Source organism: Pleurodeles waltl, chromosome 2_1, assembly GCF_031143425.1.
Source record: "Pleurodeles waltl isolate 20211129_DDA chromosome 2_1, aPleWal1.hap1.20221129, whole genome shotgun sequence".
In the NCBI taxonomy this organism is placed as follows: Eukaryota; Metazoa; Chordata; class Amphibia; order Caudata; family Salamandridae; genus Pleurodeles; species Pleurodeles waltl.
Window position 1 is genome coordinate 98,729,519 of NC_090438.1, and position 18,418 is coordinate 98,747,936.

General features: G+C 42.8%; 1 protein-coding gene across 5 annotated transcripts in view; it reads right to left on the reverse strand.

Moving 5' to 3' along the window:
• Positions 1 to 191: 191 nt before the first annotated feature.
• Positions 192 to 18,418, reverse strand: part of LOC138261623 (ligand of Numb protein X 2-like) — a 141,960-nt gene continuing 123,733 nt past the window's right edge. For all 5 annotated transcript variants that reach the window (XM_069210751.1, XM_069210770.1, XM_069210788.1 and 2 more), the window contains exons 8-10: positions 8,803 to 9,028; positions 3,295 to 3,453; positions 192 to 1,287 (exon numbers count right to left, since the gene is read on the reverse strand). In XM_069210751.1, the coding sequence (XP_069066852.1) occupies positions 1,152 to 1,287; positions 3,295 to 3,453; positions 8,803 to 9,028 (521 nt within the window). In that variant the 3' untranslated portion in view covers positions 192 to 1,151. The remainder of the gene's footprint in view (positions 1,288 to 3,294; positions 3,454 to 8,802; positions 9,029 to 18,418) is intronic.

The following is an 18,418-nucleotide window of genomic DNA, read 5'->3' on the forward strand; positions in this document are numbered from 1 at the left end:
GTTATGTTAATCTGGGGCAAAACTTCACACCTAAAACCTAACTGCTATTTATAATATATGTTCAATGTGTACCTAAAGTCAGGGCTGCAATAAGTGGTGTAAAGATTAATAAGGACACACGGGTGCACATTTTAATTTCAATTCTTGAACCCACTACTTATCAAAGCAAAAATACAGATCACAACAGACACTATTATTGCAAACACTTCATTGGGATTCATAGTAATGTAAAATGACGCGTAGTTGTAAGTTCCTAACAGCCAATCATCAAACAGGTAGTTGTACATTAGACATGTTTCGCTTTCACAAAGGGCATGTCCGATTCTAGTTATTGCTGCATGTTTCCGAGTGCTACACCGGGTATAAGAATCAAGGTTCTGGGATTAGCTCGTTTTGCCATTAGTGTGATCCTTCGACTGCGTCTCAGTCATAATGTAAACAGGTCAATCAAACAAATTGTGTCCCAAAGGCAATCTAGGTCTACTGGTATCCGTGAAAAACCTGTTCTACTGGAATGTGTGGTGCAACTCCTGTTTACACAGCAATGAGGCACATGGGGTAACATTGTTCTATCTGCGTTCTGTTTCTCAGATAGAGGACAGCCGTCCGCATCACATTCATAAAATCTGGAAGCGTAGTCTTCAAGGGTTCCTGAACTGGCTACAGTTCGACACATACACTGAATGAAAAAAGAACTACAGCCAGTCAGGGAATTCACAACTATCACTTTGCAAAAACATTTACAGAAAGAAAGATTAGTAAAGGGATACTTCTCTCTCAATCACGTATGCAATGGGTAATCGACTCAACCACCTTGGATATTCTGCTAAAAAGGCCTTTGTGTGTGCGTAAGGCCACTTTAAAGGAGTACAAAGCCAAAAAGAGAGACACAAAGCAAGCAGAGCATGCATGCTAATTCAGCTCTTAGAGTTCATATCTTCACTTAAAAGAATCTTGGATGTTAAGCTACTGGGCAATTACTGAAAGGATGTCTAGACTGAGAATGATGGCCGGAGAAGGAATCTGAATTCTAGAGTTCACAAAAATCCAAGTTTTCAAGGAGGGCGCGCTTCTTTGGTACTTCATTCACACTACTGGTTTCCATGTGATGCTAGTCTAAATGTCTATATGGCTTGCCGAAGCCTCGTCCGTCAGACAAGGCTCCCAGGCCAGGAGACCACCATCAGCGTGACCCGGTTCCTCTGTTCCTTCAGCATGGGGATTAGCTCGGAGTTGCTCATGCCTGTTGCAGACTTTCCATTTACAGCAACTATCTCATCACCACACCTGTTCAGAAGGAACAAAGCAAAAAAGTTAGAAAAGACGCGCCACAAACAATATGGTTTTTAAAATCTACTATGGGTTTTAAGAGGCTTTCAAGGAAGAAGCAGTAGTAAAGGACCTCCAGACCTGAATGCGATTTCTAACAGAAAAACATTGTGAATGATCACAAAGTGTGCTAAAATCCTACAACTTTGAAACCGAGAAAAAACTGCCCAACGGGGATGTAATGCAGGCCCCTGCTGCACAGCGGTGTGGGGGCCCAAGTCTTCAATGGACCCCCCAATCTCTCAGGGGCCTCTTATTGACTCTAAGGAAGTGGTTTTCAAACTTTTTTGTGTTGCCCCTCCCCCTGTGTGAAAAATAAAAATCATCGCCCCCCCCTTAGACTTTTTCACAATTATTTTATTAAGATGACAATGTTTAAATATGTCTAGACTTATTCAACCATTGCAGTTAAGTATTTTTACAGTTTTAAAAATGCAATACCTTGTTTCTGTACATACAGAAACATGTTACTGCATGATACAGTTATCTGTACAATGCTTCTTTTGGCCATAGCCTGGCCCCCCCTCCACCCCCGGGGGTTCCGCCTTTCAGTTTTAAGATCCCTGCCCTAAGACCAATGAATATCTGAGATACAGGAGACTTAGGGGCCCTTCATCACATTTGAAGGGTGCATTATTTTGCATTACGCCACTGATGCCCACATCTCACCTAAGACATCCTTGCTATAAGCATGTACTGCAAGTGTCATCATTAGCAAGAATGAGTGCAGGGTCTTCCAGACTTTGCGCAGTGGGCCACCTTCAACCTCGAACCTCTGTCCTCCCAGATGCATGAGGACTTACAGAAGAAAATAGCTCAATACTGCTCACCTTCTACGCCTTTCCTCCTCAGCCTCCATACCCAGCTGCAGGCCCACAGGTAAATCTTTCTATCAGGGAGAAACTGTATGGGCGGTCTGACAAACTGTGGAGATCTTTGTGTCCTACCCTAGGGTGTCTTGCATGGTGGGCCATGATTATTACTTCCTGTCATTCTCCGATTCTTCCCAATCACCCCACATCCTCTGACTTCCAAGCCCTTCAACACCTACCTTCTCATCTACTCCACCACCTAGCTTACCTTTCCAGATCCCTACCTGCTTGTCAGAGACATAAGGGTGGCTTATCAACAAAGGTCCATCACAGAGTGTGGTAAGCTGCTGGTATTTTGGAGCTGACCTTTCAATTTATTAAGTTCCTACTTCAATCTGATCCCCGCCTTTCCTTTCTCTTTTACCTTTTTCACTTTTCCCCAGTGTCACCTCGACACTTTGAAGAGACCATAGCGTGGCATAAGTAGGTATAAAATAGTCAAGGAAACAAGATATTAGGATTTCACGGCGCAAACTCCATGGATGGTCTGTGGCTATAATCATACAAAAGACTGAGTCAGTCACACAGCAACTGTCACAGGGTAGCATCAGCATTTCACTACCCTTCATTTTGGGCAGCTGCGGGTAGATGGGAATATCCTCCAGTATGTTGGAAGGAGGATGTTGTGGTGATCCCAGCTTGCTGGGTGTAACTCCACAAGACCACTAAACTGGGTGCCTGGTAGAGAAAAGGCTCCTCACTCTGACTTGTATACTGTGGCATGCTGAGCTGAGCTTGTAGTATAGCGCTTCAGAACCCCACATAGGGGTTGGTAAACACTATATATATGTTACAATATAATGCAATAGCACAGACCGACTGCAAGTTATAGGAATGTTGCACATTGCATATTATAAATGCAGGCCATGTTCTGTTCTCCTTAAACAAACAGTATATCTTCCTACAACTGTCTAACTCTAAAGGACAGTCCTTTTTTGGAGCCAGCTCTGTTACGCAGGTCTGTCACTGATACTAAATTCACCTGTAGGGTCCAGAACACTGTGGTCGCATTTCCCCACAATCTAGAAAAAGCGTAACTTCATGAAAGTTGTGCTTAGACTCTCGCAGTTACAATACACATGGAAACACATACTTAAGCCTTCCATCATAATACGCAGGTGTTGCAGGCACGATGGTTTTTATGAAGAAGGGCTGGTAGCCTTTGTGCTCCTCAAAGCCGCCAACGATGCTGAACCCCCAGCTCTCAGCATTGCTCTTCTGTAGCGAGATTTCTCTGCAGCAGTGGAGCGAGCTAAAACCAGAAACAAAAGCTCCTAGTTAGACATCTACCAAGATAAACAAAAATACAGATACAGGCACACAAATGACACGTGAGAAAAAAAGAAAAAAAAAGAGGGGTGTCATTATTTTGGGGTAGTTGACTTTTCTCGATTGGGGCTTATGAACATTAGTGACGTGGGGTCTAAACTGGCTGAAATGCCAGGCACCACCTGGTACATCTCTTAAGGACTAAGATCTGTGCAAGTGATTCTGCGTGGCGAGATTATGCATTGGCATCACTCCACTGATAGAGGTGACATATACTCCGACAAGCCACTCAGTGAGTCCATTAGGCCAGCAAGACGCATGGAAAAGAGTCGACCACAAGAGTCTTTTGATAGGAAAGGGAGTCCAAAAGCAGTCTGGGTGCAAATTCCCCCATGAGTTCTGTCTGACTATATACAGGCAGAAAAACTATGGCACAGGGGCCTGCAGGTACTCTTTGTGCCTTCACCAGTCTCTGTGCTGGACATTCAGGATGGGGTATCCTAGAGGCTGGCATTGCTTCCTGACGTGTCTGCTGTTCCCAGGAGCAGCTCCACAAAAAGCAGAACTCTGAAAGCAATTGCACTTATAGATTCAATACCAGCCCTTCCTGGCAGATTTGACATTTAGGTCACTGGGAGTGACTTCAAAATAAGTGAGTCTCACTCGCCATGAGTGACGCTTGATGTCTCTGAAGATATAAAGCCAGAAGATGGTTAGTGAGTTGCTGCCATATATTGCTGGTCAGGTATAGAAACTAGTGACTAGGTCTGAACTCCCAGAGTCACCCAAATAGTGGTAAAGCAGACAGTGGTGGTGAGAACAGAAGATAATGGGACTCAGAAGGTGCAGACCTAATACCAAAGACATCACTAAGAACCAACGGGGAAAGAGCGATGGAAGAGGGTCGCTGCAATCAAGGAGAAGAAAATGTACAAACAAGGGGTAGCGAATGAAACAGAGAGGGAAGAAGATACTGACAACAGAGGCATATGGCCAAGGCAGGCTGGCACGTGTACTTTCTTTCCTTCAAGTAAATGCTAGAAAAAAATCCTCTGATCCCTTCACAAACTAGGGACACTCGATGTATAACCCTTACATATATGAGGATTGGCCTCAATTGGGTTCCACCATTGATCATCCTATCCAGTGCTAATCAGCCTGTTACCGGCCCGCTGAGACTGTGCTCCCAAGTGATAATGTAAAGTCTTGCCTAAGGCATACAACACAGTTTTTAGGGGGCCACAGAAAAGAAGGAAATCTAGCTTTTGGTTGTAGTTTCTTAAACAGGTAGTGTACAATACTGGTGCATGGATTGTCGTAAGCTACTTAAGGCATGTGGTATTCACTCAATTGAATACCATTTTCTGTTGCTAGCAGTACATCCTGTGTGCGCACGCCTCAGACGGGAGCTTCAGATCCAGCCTATCAGGAGCAAGAGAGCTGCGATACATTTCCTCTGGAAATGAAACCGGTTCTATAATTGGACCCATCCCTGGGCATGGGTCACGTGGTAGCGAATGTTTGCTCTGTCTTTGTTTGTGTTTTGCTGAACTGAAATGCAACTGCTGCTTCTTCCTGTTATGTATAAATATGAACTTGCAAAGAGCCAGTGAAGGACACGCTGAACGACACAAAGGGCAGACACGCACCAAGGCAACCTTCCACCTAGTACCTAAACATTTCCCTGGTTCCAAAAGGAATGTAAATGCAAAATAACGTTTGATTAAAAAGTACACTAGATCTTAAAAGTAAGTCACAAGTGTTTGCCTTAACAATGGCTACTATCACAATTACACTTTAGTTCAACATGGCTAGGACAGCATGCTATTACCAACCCCACCCTCCCGACGACAGTCGACACTGGTTTGTCCCCACCACACCAAACCGCTTAGAGGGTCTTCAAAATGGTTTGATTTAATAAATTCACTATACAGATCTAAAAAAAAGAGGATCATTGAAATTACTAAACAAATACAGCCTTGAATCACTTTTAAAGCTCAGTGTCTCCTTCAATTCCACAATATTAGTACTACTGATGTGGGAGCGACAAGGTATACACACAGACCACACAACACAACAGGTTTAGTGCCCTTTTTGTGCACTACAGACTGCTCTAGCCACGCTTCCAGCACTACAGGACTTTTCCTTGCACAAATTCATGTGACAAACAATGCTTGTCTAACAATTACTGTAATGTCTGCTCATCGGTTCCTGTATCACAGAATGCCTAAGTTACTTTGCCACCAATGCAGGGCTGGCTTTAGGGCGGTGCGGCCGCACGGGGTGCTGACCTCGGGGGGCGCTGACTTAGGAAACTTGCGATTTAAAAGCACCTGCTGAAAAGTTCCTTGTGCTTCCAGCCTTCAGGAAACAATTAAAATGTTAAGATACCTCTTTTGATTAATGTTCCTGCTAGGGAGAAAGATGGGAGTTTTGTCTTGCGACAGCTTTGACTCGCCATAAAGTAGCGTAGAGGGTTAATATGCCTGCTGCAAAGAACAGAACTGTATTTTATGTGGATAGCTGAGTGGCTTAGTAAAGCCAGCCTTTACAAGAGCTTTAAAGCAAATGAATGTATTTGAAAGGGGGGCTATGGAGAGATGAATGGCACATTTGTCAGGTGGTAGTGCGGGAACCCAAGGATGTGGTCACGGGGTGGGGGGTACCAACAAAAAAAGACTGTCGCACAGGGCGCCACCACTGCTAAAGCCGGCCCTGCACCAATGTATTAATTTGTAGGCAGGAGCGGTTGTGTTGATTTTGCAACTTTTAAGCCTGACAAGCATTTTGCTCCTGCAAAGAAGAAGAAAGCTCTTCAGCTCGGCCCACAGAATAGCTTCAAATTACATGCAACCTATGATTTCTATACTTGCCATGCTACCGAAAGGGCTAGCAAGTACACTTCATAGCCTCCTGCATACAGGGAGTGCAGAATTATTAGGCAAATTAGTATTTTGACCACATCATCCTCTTTATGCATGTTGTCTTACTCCAAGCTGTATAGGCTCGAAAGCCTACTACCAATTAAGCATATTAGGTGATGTGCATCTCTGTAATGAGAAGGGGTGTGGTCTAATGACATCAACACCCTATATCAGGTGTGCATAATTATTAGGCAACTTCCTTTCCTTTGGCAAAATGGGTCAAAAGAAGGACTTGACAGGCTCAGAAAAGTCAAAAATAGTGAGATATCTTGCAGAGGGATGCAGCACTCTTAAAATTGCAAAGCTTCTGAAGCGTGATCATCGAACAATCAAGCGTTTCATTCAAAATAGTCAACAGGGTCGCAAGAAGCGTGTGGCAAAACCAAGGCGCAAAATAACTGCCCATGAACTGAGAAAAGTCAAGCGTGCAGCTGCCACGATGCCACTTGCCACCAGTTTGGCCATATTTCAGAGCTGCAACATCACTGGAGTGCCCAAAAGCACAAGGTGTGCAATAGAGACATGGCCAAGGTAAGAAAGGCTGAAAGACGACCACCACTGAACAAGACACACAAGCTGAAACGTCAAGACTGGGCCAAGAAATATCTCAAGACTGATTTTTCTAAGGTTTTATGGACTGATGAAATGAGAGTGAGTCTTGATGGGCCAGATGGATGGGCCCGTGGCTGGATTGGTAAAGGGCAGAGAGCTCCAGTCCGACTCAGACGCCAGCAAGGTGGAGGTGGAGTACTGGTTTGGGCTGGTATCATCAAAGATGAGCTTGTGGGGCCTTTTCGGGTTGAGGATGGAGTCAAGCTCAACTCCCAGTCCTACTGCCAGTTCCTGGAAGACACCTTCTTCAAGCAGTGGTACAGGAAGAAGTCTGCATCCTTCAAGAAAAACATGATTTTCATGCAGGACAATGCTCCATCACACGCGTCCAAGTACTCCACAGCGTGGCTGGCAAGAAAGGGTATAAAAGAAGGAAATCTAATGACATGGCCTCCTTGTTCACCTGATCTGAACCCCATTGAGAACCTGTGGTCCATCATCAAATGTGAGATTTACAAGGAGGGAAAACAGTACACCTCTCTGAACAGTGTCTGGGAGGCTGTGGTTGCTCCTGCACGCAATGTTGATGGTGAACAGATCAAAACACTGACAGAATCCATGGATGGCAGGCTTTTGAGTGTCCTTGCAAAGAAAGGTGGCTATATTGGTCACTGATTTGTTTTTGTTTTGTTTTTGAATGTCAGAAATGTATATTTGTGAATGTTGAGATGTTATATTGGTTTCACTGGTAATGATAAATATTTGAAATGGGTATATATTTTTTTTTGTTAAGTTGCCTAATAATTATGCACAGTGATAGTCACCTGCACACACAGATATCCCCCTAACATAGCTAAAACTAAAAACAAACTAAAAACTACTTCCAAAAATATTCAGTTTTGATATTAATGAGTTTTTTTGGGTTCATTGAGAACATGGTTGTTGTTCAATAATAAAATTAATCCTCAAAAATACAACTTGCCTAATAATTCTGCACTCCCTGTATACTACTGTGCATGGTAAATGCAAGTTTCTTGAAGATGAGGCAGATTGAACATGACCGCTATGGCTAGCATATGGTAAGAATGAAAGCATACCTGTTTGGGTAATAAATTTAATTACCAACAATTTAAGTGTTTATCCTCCTTTGTGTGAAAACCTTCATATAATACTCCTCTGCCAAACCACATTACGTTAAGTGGTGTTGCAGTGACCCATGCTCTAGAATTATGTACATTTCAGGACCATAGGAAGCCTATTTAATTTATAAGATTTTTGGTGCAAAGTTTGCATCATCTGCGTAGCTTGTGTTGAGTTTTCACCCACAATGGGCAATATAAAGATCCATGTGAAGTATTATCTGTGCTTTACAGTGTGGCAATGTAACTTCTGTGTGTCCCATTCATTAGGCTTATGTCATTCTATAAATCCTTAATGAGATTTATGTTTATATATATATAACCCATGATTTGGACTATTTCAAATCACGGTAACTACCTTGGGACCCACATCTAGATAAATGAGCTTGTGTGTGAACTTAATTTGTTAAACACTGTTTGCTGAAACAGGATCAAGCACATGCAACAATCTTGCGTGATCTAAATCCCAAGCAACAAAGTGCAAACACTCCTTTAAACAACCCATTAGTACTGTCTGCTGGCATGGTCCTATGGTTCCATTTCTTAAATATTTTCAAAATATTTTCCATAAGTACGCCCATTCATGTCAACACCATTGCGTTGAAGACCACCTCTGTGGACATCAGCTTGTATCTAGTCCTTTATGTTCTTTCCTAAGTCAAGTGACCACATAATGCCAGTGGTAAGACCACAGCCTCACAAGGCTTCTCGACTTACCTTGGAAGAGCGAGCCACATCACCCAATAAGGCGACCAAACGTTGCCCTGCTCTCGGGACGGAGCATATGGTTCATCGGAAGACTCAAAGTCTCTCTCGGGCACAGGCAACTCCAGAGCTTTCAGGACTACCGTGTGAGATGCTGCATTGGACTTCAGAGTGGAGACCGCTTCTAAATAACTCAGTTGAGTCAAATCAGCACCATTTATGCTCAGCAGCACATCTCCTGCAAGACAGGAACACAAACAGAACATTGGCTAAAGGATGAGTGCCGTTAACATTAAATCAGTTTCATGCGCCCTTATTTACACTTTCACAACCCAGATTTAATTCATCAAGAAAGTCAATATGTCTTCACATTCACGTAAAGAGAACTGCTTTAAAAAACACAAACAAGGCAGAACAAAATCCCAATACCGGTTATCCAAAATAAGCTGGTTAAGTGGCAGGAAGCGAGGGAATGTATGGCAATGTCGACAACAGTCATATAAAGGCTGGATAGTTTACTCCTCCCGATGATAATGATACTACATTGTCAGTCTGTAGTGACTGTGCTACATACATATTTATGGAGGAGTGTGGTGACACTTCGCTTGAAGGCAACAGCATAGCTACTAAACATCTTTAAGAAGGACTTATTTGACAATTACTTAATTATTATAACTAGGCTTCATTTAATTTGGAACAATACGTTCATGTTGGCTTAAATCCATGATAACCAGAGAGACGTGTGTCAGGGATGGGGATTGGATGGAGGGTGGAGGTAGGTACAGGAGAGTGAACACAACTTACAACTCATGTCACATGCTTGCTTTTATGAAATAAGGAGCATTTATATAGAAACACAAAGCAAAATACAGCATACACACACAATACACTCAGTCCTCTGATGTCATGGCTCTCATGTTCGAATGGCAGATCCTTGAGTCCTACCTCCCTCTCACTAATGGTAGCAGTCATTCCCCATTCACTATAGGAGACATTCAGGTTAAGCCACACTACTGGCCAGAGTCCTAGGAGCCCCAATCTGACTCTTTCAAAGTTAGGTGTTCCAGCCCCCAAAGCTCTATGCAGCAGGACAAATTCCCCTGGGGCCTTCCAGCCAAGTCTTATTTGGGAGCACTTCACTCACAGACATTGCATATAGCTGCAGTGGCTGCTGTTGGTGAGTATCACTCACAGCTTTGCATGGGCAGTGGATGGGTGTCCACAGTGCTTTCTTGGTGAGACAGTAGGTTCCTCTGATCCTTCCCACAGGTGGAGGGGGAGAGGGGGGACTGACTGCTCTGGTTCCAATCCTCAGTCAGGGGCTCAGGTCACTATGGTAAAGAATGGCAGTAATCTTTACAGCAGCCACTTCTGGCATATGGAGTCACAAACTTCAATCCACATGGAGTATGACCAATCGGCAATGCAGTATTGTCAACCACAGCGAAATTTAAGACGGCTCTTTAGGCATACAAGGTCGCTGACTTAAACCAGCACATAGGCAATGACCCGATCAGTGTATCAGCCATCGCTTCACACCTCACTACAGGGATCCACTTGTTAGGATCCCCACTGGACCTCGCTCCCACCAGTGCTCTCCTCTCCTTAGCAGGGCACACCTTGACAAGGAGGCAGGCACTGGTGCTCTAGGTTATAGGGGCATGTGGTCTTTAGTTTCCATGGGCGATGTCCCTTCACCCAGATAAGGGACTGGCATTCCTCAGCTCCCAGCCCTGGTCTGCTGGGAGCCAATGGAGTTCCATCAGGATGGGGGTGATGGGATTATATTTCTTTAAGACTTGCTGCGGTGAGCAGAATGCCTCCGAGGGGGGGGCCAGTGTAGAGTCTTGGAGGCCATGGAGTAGGGCATTACCACCATCCAGATGTGAGATTGCAAGGTCTTTAACAGCAATTCTGAGGTTGCTTTCTGGAAAAAACGGTTTGACTTCAAGCTGAGAGAGCCGGTAACAAGCAGTCTTTGGTTTATAGATAAATACAGAAAAAAAACAACGTGTTTTCTGCGTGTACTCATTTTTAAAATCGGAAACATGCAGAAAATTGTGCTTCTTCTGAGCGACTCTCCATACTGTTCTTCATAAATTCCAGGTCAACAATGAGCAGCTAGAAAATAGTGATTTAAAAATAGGATGAGATTTCCTTAAATACAAGCATATCTTATCCTATTTTGTTATATTTGGCTGCTTAATTTGCTGAAACGCGACAGGCATCAAAGTATAAGAGAATGTTTATCACTTAAATAAATGTGGAAATATACCATTTTAGTACGCCATTTATTCTCAAAATAAATAATTACGGATTAATACCAAGGAGATGTCCAAAAAATAAATAAGGAAAAATACAGACTGACATGTTAAAAAAAAAAAAAATACCATAAAAGCAGAAGCCCTAATCATATATTGGTGAATCTTGAAAGTGGTTCCATGTAAAGAATAACGCTGACAGGAGTCAGTATAGAGCCCTCATGGACTCTACAGGACATAGGGATTTTTTAATGACTTGGAGGTGCCTATGTGAACAAACTAATGTCAGTTGGGAACTTACAAGGAGAACCATTTAAGGACATTGCTGGTGAATTCCATTTGAGACTCAGGATGTGTATGAGGGTGTGTATGAGGGTGGGATGGTTGACAGTGTCAAAGGCAGCTGAAAGGTCAAGCCAAATCAGGAGCCAGGGGTCATTGTCGTCAGTGGTCAAGTGTGCATTGTGTATGATGTGTAAGGTTGCAGTCTCAACGCTGCAGTGTGATCTGAAGTCAGACTAGTAGTCGTGCAGGAGATGTTTAGCACTGATACGATTGTGGCGTTGAAAACAGACTTTTTTTAAATGATTTTCCTACTGAATGCTAGGGGACTGATGGGCTGATAGTTTGCGAGTTCATCAGGGTCTAGTGTAGGCTTCTTTTGGGAGGACCCGGCCTATCTTGAGAGCTTCTGAAATGGTGCCTTGAATAACAGAGTCATTGACAGTGGTCAGTTCAGAAAACATCTTCATAAAAAGTGGCTTTGAGAGAGTTAAGAATCTCAGTGAGATCTGGGAGAGCCTGGGTTATAAAGGCGGACTGTTGTGGGATTCTAGGGCAAGAGGTGGCCGTAAGAATCGAAGGAGGCTTGGTGTTGTTGATGTGCTGTCATGTCTTCTGTATTTTTTCCACTGAGGAGCTTTATGGCATTGCACTTTTCTTTTGAGTGAGGAATCGGTGGGTCCATCAGGGGGTTGATGCAGTGCTCGATTGTCTGGAACAGCATCCTGCTTCTGTCCGTGGTTTAATTGATGGTGTTGGTACAGTACTTTGCTTTGGCTGAAGTGATGGGCTGTCTGCATTCAACAAGGAACTTGAGTACTATAGAGAGGTCCTTGGGAGTTCTACATTTCTTCTATTTTCTTTACTGTTTGCAGCTAGATTGTTTATTGTTATCAATGTCTTTAGAGTACCAGGGTGCTAAAGGCTTTGGCTGGCACTTGCATGTTGTAACTGGGGCATGGATGTTCACATAACTTTCCAAAAATTGTTGAAGCTGTTTAGAAGGGTGTTGGTGTCAGCCATGGTCTTTTCTCCAGAGACTGGTCCTGCTTCCAAGCCTTCTACTGCACTCGTGTTTTTTTCTTTTTTTAATCAGCTGCTCTTTCCTACTTTTTGTTACTCATCTTTCCATGTTTTACCTGCTGCTTCAGATTTTCATTAACTGTCTTTCTGAAACAAGTGCTCCTCATCCAGCCAGTTGTTACATGCATAGTCCTCTTGTTATTTACACTCATTTTACGTGGGAACATCAAAACATTTGGAACGAAAACCAGCTAGTTAAGGCCAACAAAACCACTGCTTGAATTTTCTGCTGCATCACCAGTAGTTTACAATGTGTGCTATATCGGAGAAAAAAAATGCAGTTCTTAATAGATCCATGAGACAAGTCTCCGAAGCTGCTCCTTCCCTATATGAGATACTTGATGCATTTGGCACAGAACCACCCTAAAAACTCATTTGCTGCATTCTGATGTGAAGTCACTTTCCTAACTCTGGTTGGCTCTGGAGAGACGCAACATCTTTCTTTTTCTGGTATAAATATGCTGGCATCTTTAGAAGAACATCAAAATGAAGCACAGAAGAGGAGAAAGAGTCCAGACTCGAAACTGTAGAATTTGTGCGGTCGTCCCTCTTAAAATTGCCTATGGGAAAGGGGCGTTCTGGAGTTGCAAATACAGCTGAGTTTCTAGAGAATTTCCTAGTATCCTTTTCATCTTCCTAAACATATTTGGAAAGCATCAACCACATCAGGTAAATCAAAGTACTATGGATGTATCTAGCGCCAAGGACTCTCAATCGGCCATCCTATGCAAGCACTAATAATACATAGGGCTGAATGGGATTCAGCTCTCAGTATTCCATGTGAAACATATTCGTACTTGGTAGATTTTGATGCAGTGGCACTGAAAAGAACTTCCTAGCCCAGGGTTGTTTTTTTGTATTCAGTTATGCCAAATAAAATAACTCTAGTAGTGTCTAGATACGATACAGGGTATGTCAATTGATGGCTGGGGAGAACATTATTATTACTGAGAAAGAGAGATCATCCTTTCCTGCTTCCATGTTTTAGAATGTAATCCAAGGAGAGTAATTGCTGTAGCGTATTGTACTATGTAGGTACTGTCCTGTAATGGTAACTGAAGAGCAAATAAAACTCTGATGCACAGCACACAGATATAACAACTCAGATGCAATATATAACCAAAAAAAATGGCTAAAAAGTAATTTTGCTTGAAAGAGGTCAAACCAGTCGAGGTAAATAGTCCACATTCTCCATAAGGAGGCACGGGCAGAAGATTCAACACTCCCTTTGTGACCCCACTACATCCCAAAAGGTTCAATTTATTCTTGGACTAAAAGATTGTGAAGATAAAGGATGGCAAAATAAGCACACCCAACATCTCTACATTCCCAGAGATCCCCTGCGTGGCATTCATCTCTAACTTATCTGCACCATGTGGTAGAGATAGACATCACCAGCCTCTTGTGCAATATAGAAATATCCATTTTATTTACACCAATTCATATCCTGCTACAGAAATGTCATTAATCTAGAGAACATTTCTTCTGAAGAAAGTCAATACAGCCCCTGATGTTCCAGCTAATTAGAGACCTAGCTCAAACCTCCTGTTCCTGAGCAAAACTTGGGAAAGGAAAGACCAGGTCAAATCCCATGCATTCTAGCAGTACATGGTACATCCCTTTTTTCTCTGACCTTCAGTCATGATTCAGGCCAGCAAGGCTAGTCACAACACTGGACACCAAAAAAAAGAGGACAGCCTCATTACTCTGGATAAGGGCTGAAATGCAGCATTAAAACTTTGAGACTTCTCAAAGGGATGAGACAGTCAATCAAAAAGTTCTATTGAACAGGCTGCAAGAGGAGATGGAAATACGGGAGCAGCACTCTGCCCGCCTTCTTTGAGAACCATATTAGTGACATTCGGATCACCTCCCCAACCTGCAGAATGCCTAGCTGTACACAAGTGCCACAGTGAGCCAAGGACAAGGTTCTACATTTCAGCTGGTCAACAACAGTGTGAAAAAAGAATGGCATAATGTCTGGGTCTAGCCTTCCCTTACACTATAAATTAAGGGATCACAAACCTCAACTGATCGCCTTCTATTACTTAGAAGAATTTTACTATTCTTCCAAATGGCCCACCAGGTACAAGTGGCTAGATATTCAAGTGGAAGTGACTAGAGAATCAAGTAGAAGTGGCCAGACAATTGGTGATGGCAGACTGGAATACTTAATGTCTAAACCAGGCTTGAGGGGAAAAATATTTCTGGCCTTCATTAGTTTAGAAATAACACCAAAGTGGAGTCTCAATCTTCAAACAGGACCACGCAGCACCTGCCTTGTAAGCTCTGCTGAGGCTTCCTGTAGGATCACATTCAATGCCTTTGTACAATGCACAAAGTTACTGAAATAAATGCCTGGATACCTCCAGAATTTAGCCACAAACTATGGTCATCACTCGAAGCAAAAGTGAATCTCAATTTGGTTATCAAAAGGAGTTGCCATATCAGGATCACAAGCGAAAGCACAAATCAGGATTCAAGCTGTTTTTCACCTGCATAGTTTACCAGGAATAACCTGGCAAACTATAAAGGTGAAAAATTACCCAAAAGGAGGAAATGCTGAGAAAATCCGGTGCAGTAGTTCCGAGGCTCAATGTAATTACCCATTTCTAAGGGTCCAACTCTGAGTTACTGATATCTGTACTATCTGTAATTTTAAGTGTGGAAACATTGTATCAATCATAGGACCCAGCTCCTGGCGCAATCACACAAGTTCCATGCTAGATTTCCGCAAACAGTACTGGTCAACTTTGAGACTATTAGGATCAAAGAACAGATATGTTGTCTAAAGCTTAAAATGATAGTCACCACAGCTTGGAGGCAGAAAGCATTCGGAAACAAGTGAATAATTCAGATCTATATGTGCCTAAGCCTCCATACTGCAACAGTCTAAATCTAGGTTCCAAGTGTGTGCAACGGTGTAAGAGGCCTAAGTTTATTTGAAAGATCTTGAGAATAATTTAGCTGGAATACTGTTGTTGACATTGCCTGAGATTAGGATGGATATGTATATGCTCTGTCTTTACTGCTCACACACTCAATTCTAAAATGGAAGTAAATAGAGGATGCTTGGATGGTGGGCTATCCAGTGAGTGAGCCTTACGTTTCAGTAACTAATTTACTAGCTACTCAGATTCTATACAGTTTACAGGTCAGGAACTGTTTAGCCTTCAAAATTATTTAAGAGAGTCGTAGTTGGATCTTATGCACATGGTAGGACAGTAGGGGCTGAATTACGGCACTGCTAAAAGTGGGGTCAATTTGCTGTAAAGTGAAAGACACTCAAGATTGCTTGAGAAAGGGGAACCTCAAAGGACTACTGATGTTTGCTGGTATGATTTCAATGCTCTTCCTCTGCTCTGAAAAACATACAGTCAATGACTTTTTAACTACACTAAAATAATAACGGCAGCAGGATAGATAAGACGTCTTGCCATGAAGTTACCTGCAGATGAAATTCATTTTGCAGGTAAGACTATCTTCTAGGCTGAAATAATTTAATGGGGGGAAGGAGGGATGGTAGCTGGGCTCCATGTAAGAAGCAGGGTGATTGGTGCTACAACTTGGCACCGCTAGAAGGTTTGCTGAACAGAAAAACTATGGGGCAACAATTCTAAGAAAGTGTACACATATAGAAAATACTAGCTTGGATTACTAAAACAAAAAAACAATCAAAATAAAATCACAGAAATTATTTACCCTTTATCCAAGCAAGCTGCCAACAAATCAGGAGAACCTGGTAAAACACGTGTTTCTTGACCACTATGAGGTCATCTATTTGGAAAGCACAGTTACCAAAACTATTTCAAGGCAAAGGAACAGGTTTAAGCCAAACAATTATATTAGCTGAAATTGGTATTATTAGTTAATTATTAGCGAATGCAAAAGCTAGAGGTGAAAATGTGATTCCCACAAATTCTATAGATAGATGTTCCCCTCAGTTGCAGGGCTGCTTAAGATTATTTAATGGAATCATGCCAAGTGATCAGATAACAGAATCATTCTTTGAAGCAACAGTAGAAAGCTTCTTGAAAAAAGATAAGCAATCAAGTGATCCAAACAATTAGAGAAAATTTAGTTTATGTTCCGATTACAAATTTTTCATGAAAATGTTCTCTAATCACATTGCATCAGTTGTTCAGGATTTGATACATCAGGGTCAAACCTGCATGCTAGCTGAAAAAGTTATAGCGACAAACGTGAATTATCTCAAAGATGACATTAACTTTTCTTCAGCATGCCTGTAAAACCGCTATTTATGGTTGAAGCTGAGAAAGTGTTCACCTAGTATACTGGAATACATTTTAAAAATTTCAGGGATTTGCTTTTCCGTCCCAATTTATACAAGAATTAAAATTGTATATTCCAAGCTTCAGCTACAAATGTAATAAACTCAGAACAAACAGGCAAACAGGATCACTCTGGGGGCCAGACAGGGGCCTATGATGTTCAGTGTCACCCGTACTCTTCGCCCTGTTCACTTGAATCACTTGCTATTTCTATACAAACTCAATATATTTCCCCATACCGAGAATGGCTAAGATTTATTCAGATTACAATGTTTTATTTAAAGGGCTAATAGAACAAATATGAATTACATAAAATAAAGGGAATTTATTGAGATTGGAGGTTACAGAATCAACCAAATTAGACATGTTTTTGTTCACTGTATTTATACACGATCTCCCACCTATTTTGCAATTACCACACACTCAAACTCCCTGTAAGATATCAGGGGTTTATGTTTCTACAAGTATTCTTGTCTCTGATCTATACCACACTGCTTGTATGACAAAAGACAAATGGCTGTTTCATAGATATAAGCTACTACCACTTTCACAGGGGTAGCTTTTTTTTTTTTTTTTTTAAACAAATGGCCCATCCCCAAACCTTCATATTTTTTATTCTAAACATCCCTTTATGTATCGTGACGCTACAGCAGCCCCTGCATACACTGTCATTGTGCATGCACATATATAAATTGTGACGCTGTGTAAGGAAATGCCTCCTTGGCATGGTTGCCCCCTGACTTTTTGCCTTTGCTGATGCTATGTTTACAATTGAAAGTGTGCTGAGGCCTGCTAACCAGGCCCCAGCACCAGTGTTCTTTCCCTAACCTGTACTTTTGTATCCACAATTGGCAGACCCTGGCATCCAGATAAGTCCCTTGTAACTGGTACTTCTAGTACCAAGGGCCCTGATGCCAAGGAAGGTCTCTAAGGGCTGCAGCATGTCTTATGCCACCCTGGAGACCTCTCACTCAGCACAGACACACTGCTTGCCAGCTTGTGTGTGCTAGTGAGAACAAAACGAGTAAGTCGACATGGCACTCCCCTCAGGGTGCCATGCCAGCCTCTCACTGCCTATGCAAGTATAGGTCAGTCACCCCTCTAGCAGGCCTTACAGCCCTAAGGCAGGGTGCACTATACCATAGGTGAGGGTACCAGTGCATGAGCATGGTACCCCTACAGTGTCTAAACAAAACCTTAGACATTGTAAGTGCAGGGTAGCCAAAAGAGTATATGGTCTGGGAGTCTGTCAAACACGAACTCCACAGCACCATAATGGCTACACTGAAAACTGGGAAGTTTGGTATCAAACTTCTCAGCACAATAAATGCACACTGATGCCAGTGTACATTTTATTGTAAAATACACCACAGAGGGCACCTTAGAGGTGCCCCCTGAAACTTAACCGACTATCTGTGTAGGCTGACTAGTTCCAGCAGCCTGCCACACTAGAGACATGTTGCTGGCCCCATGGGGGAGAGTGCCTTTGTCACTCTGAGGCCAGTAACAAAGCCTGCACTGGGTGGAGATGCTAACACCTCCCCCAGGCAGGAGCTGTAACACCTGGCGGTGAGCCTCAAAGGCTCACCCCTTTGTCACAGCCCAGCAGGGCACTCCAGCTTAGTGGAGTTGCCCGCCCCCTCCGGCCACGGCCCCCACTTTTGGCGGCAAGGCTGGAGGGAACAAAGAAAGCAACAAGGAGGAGTCACT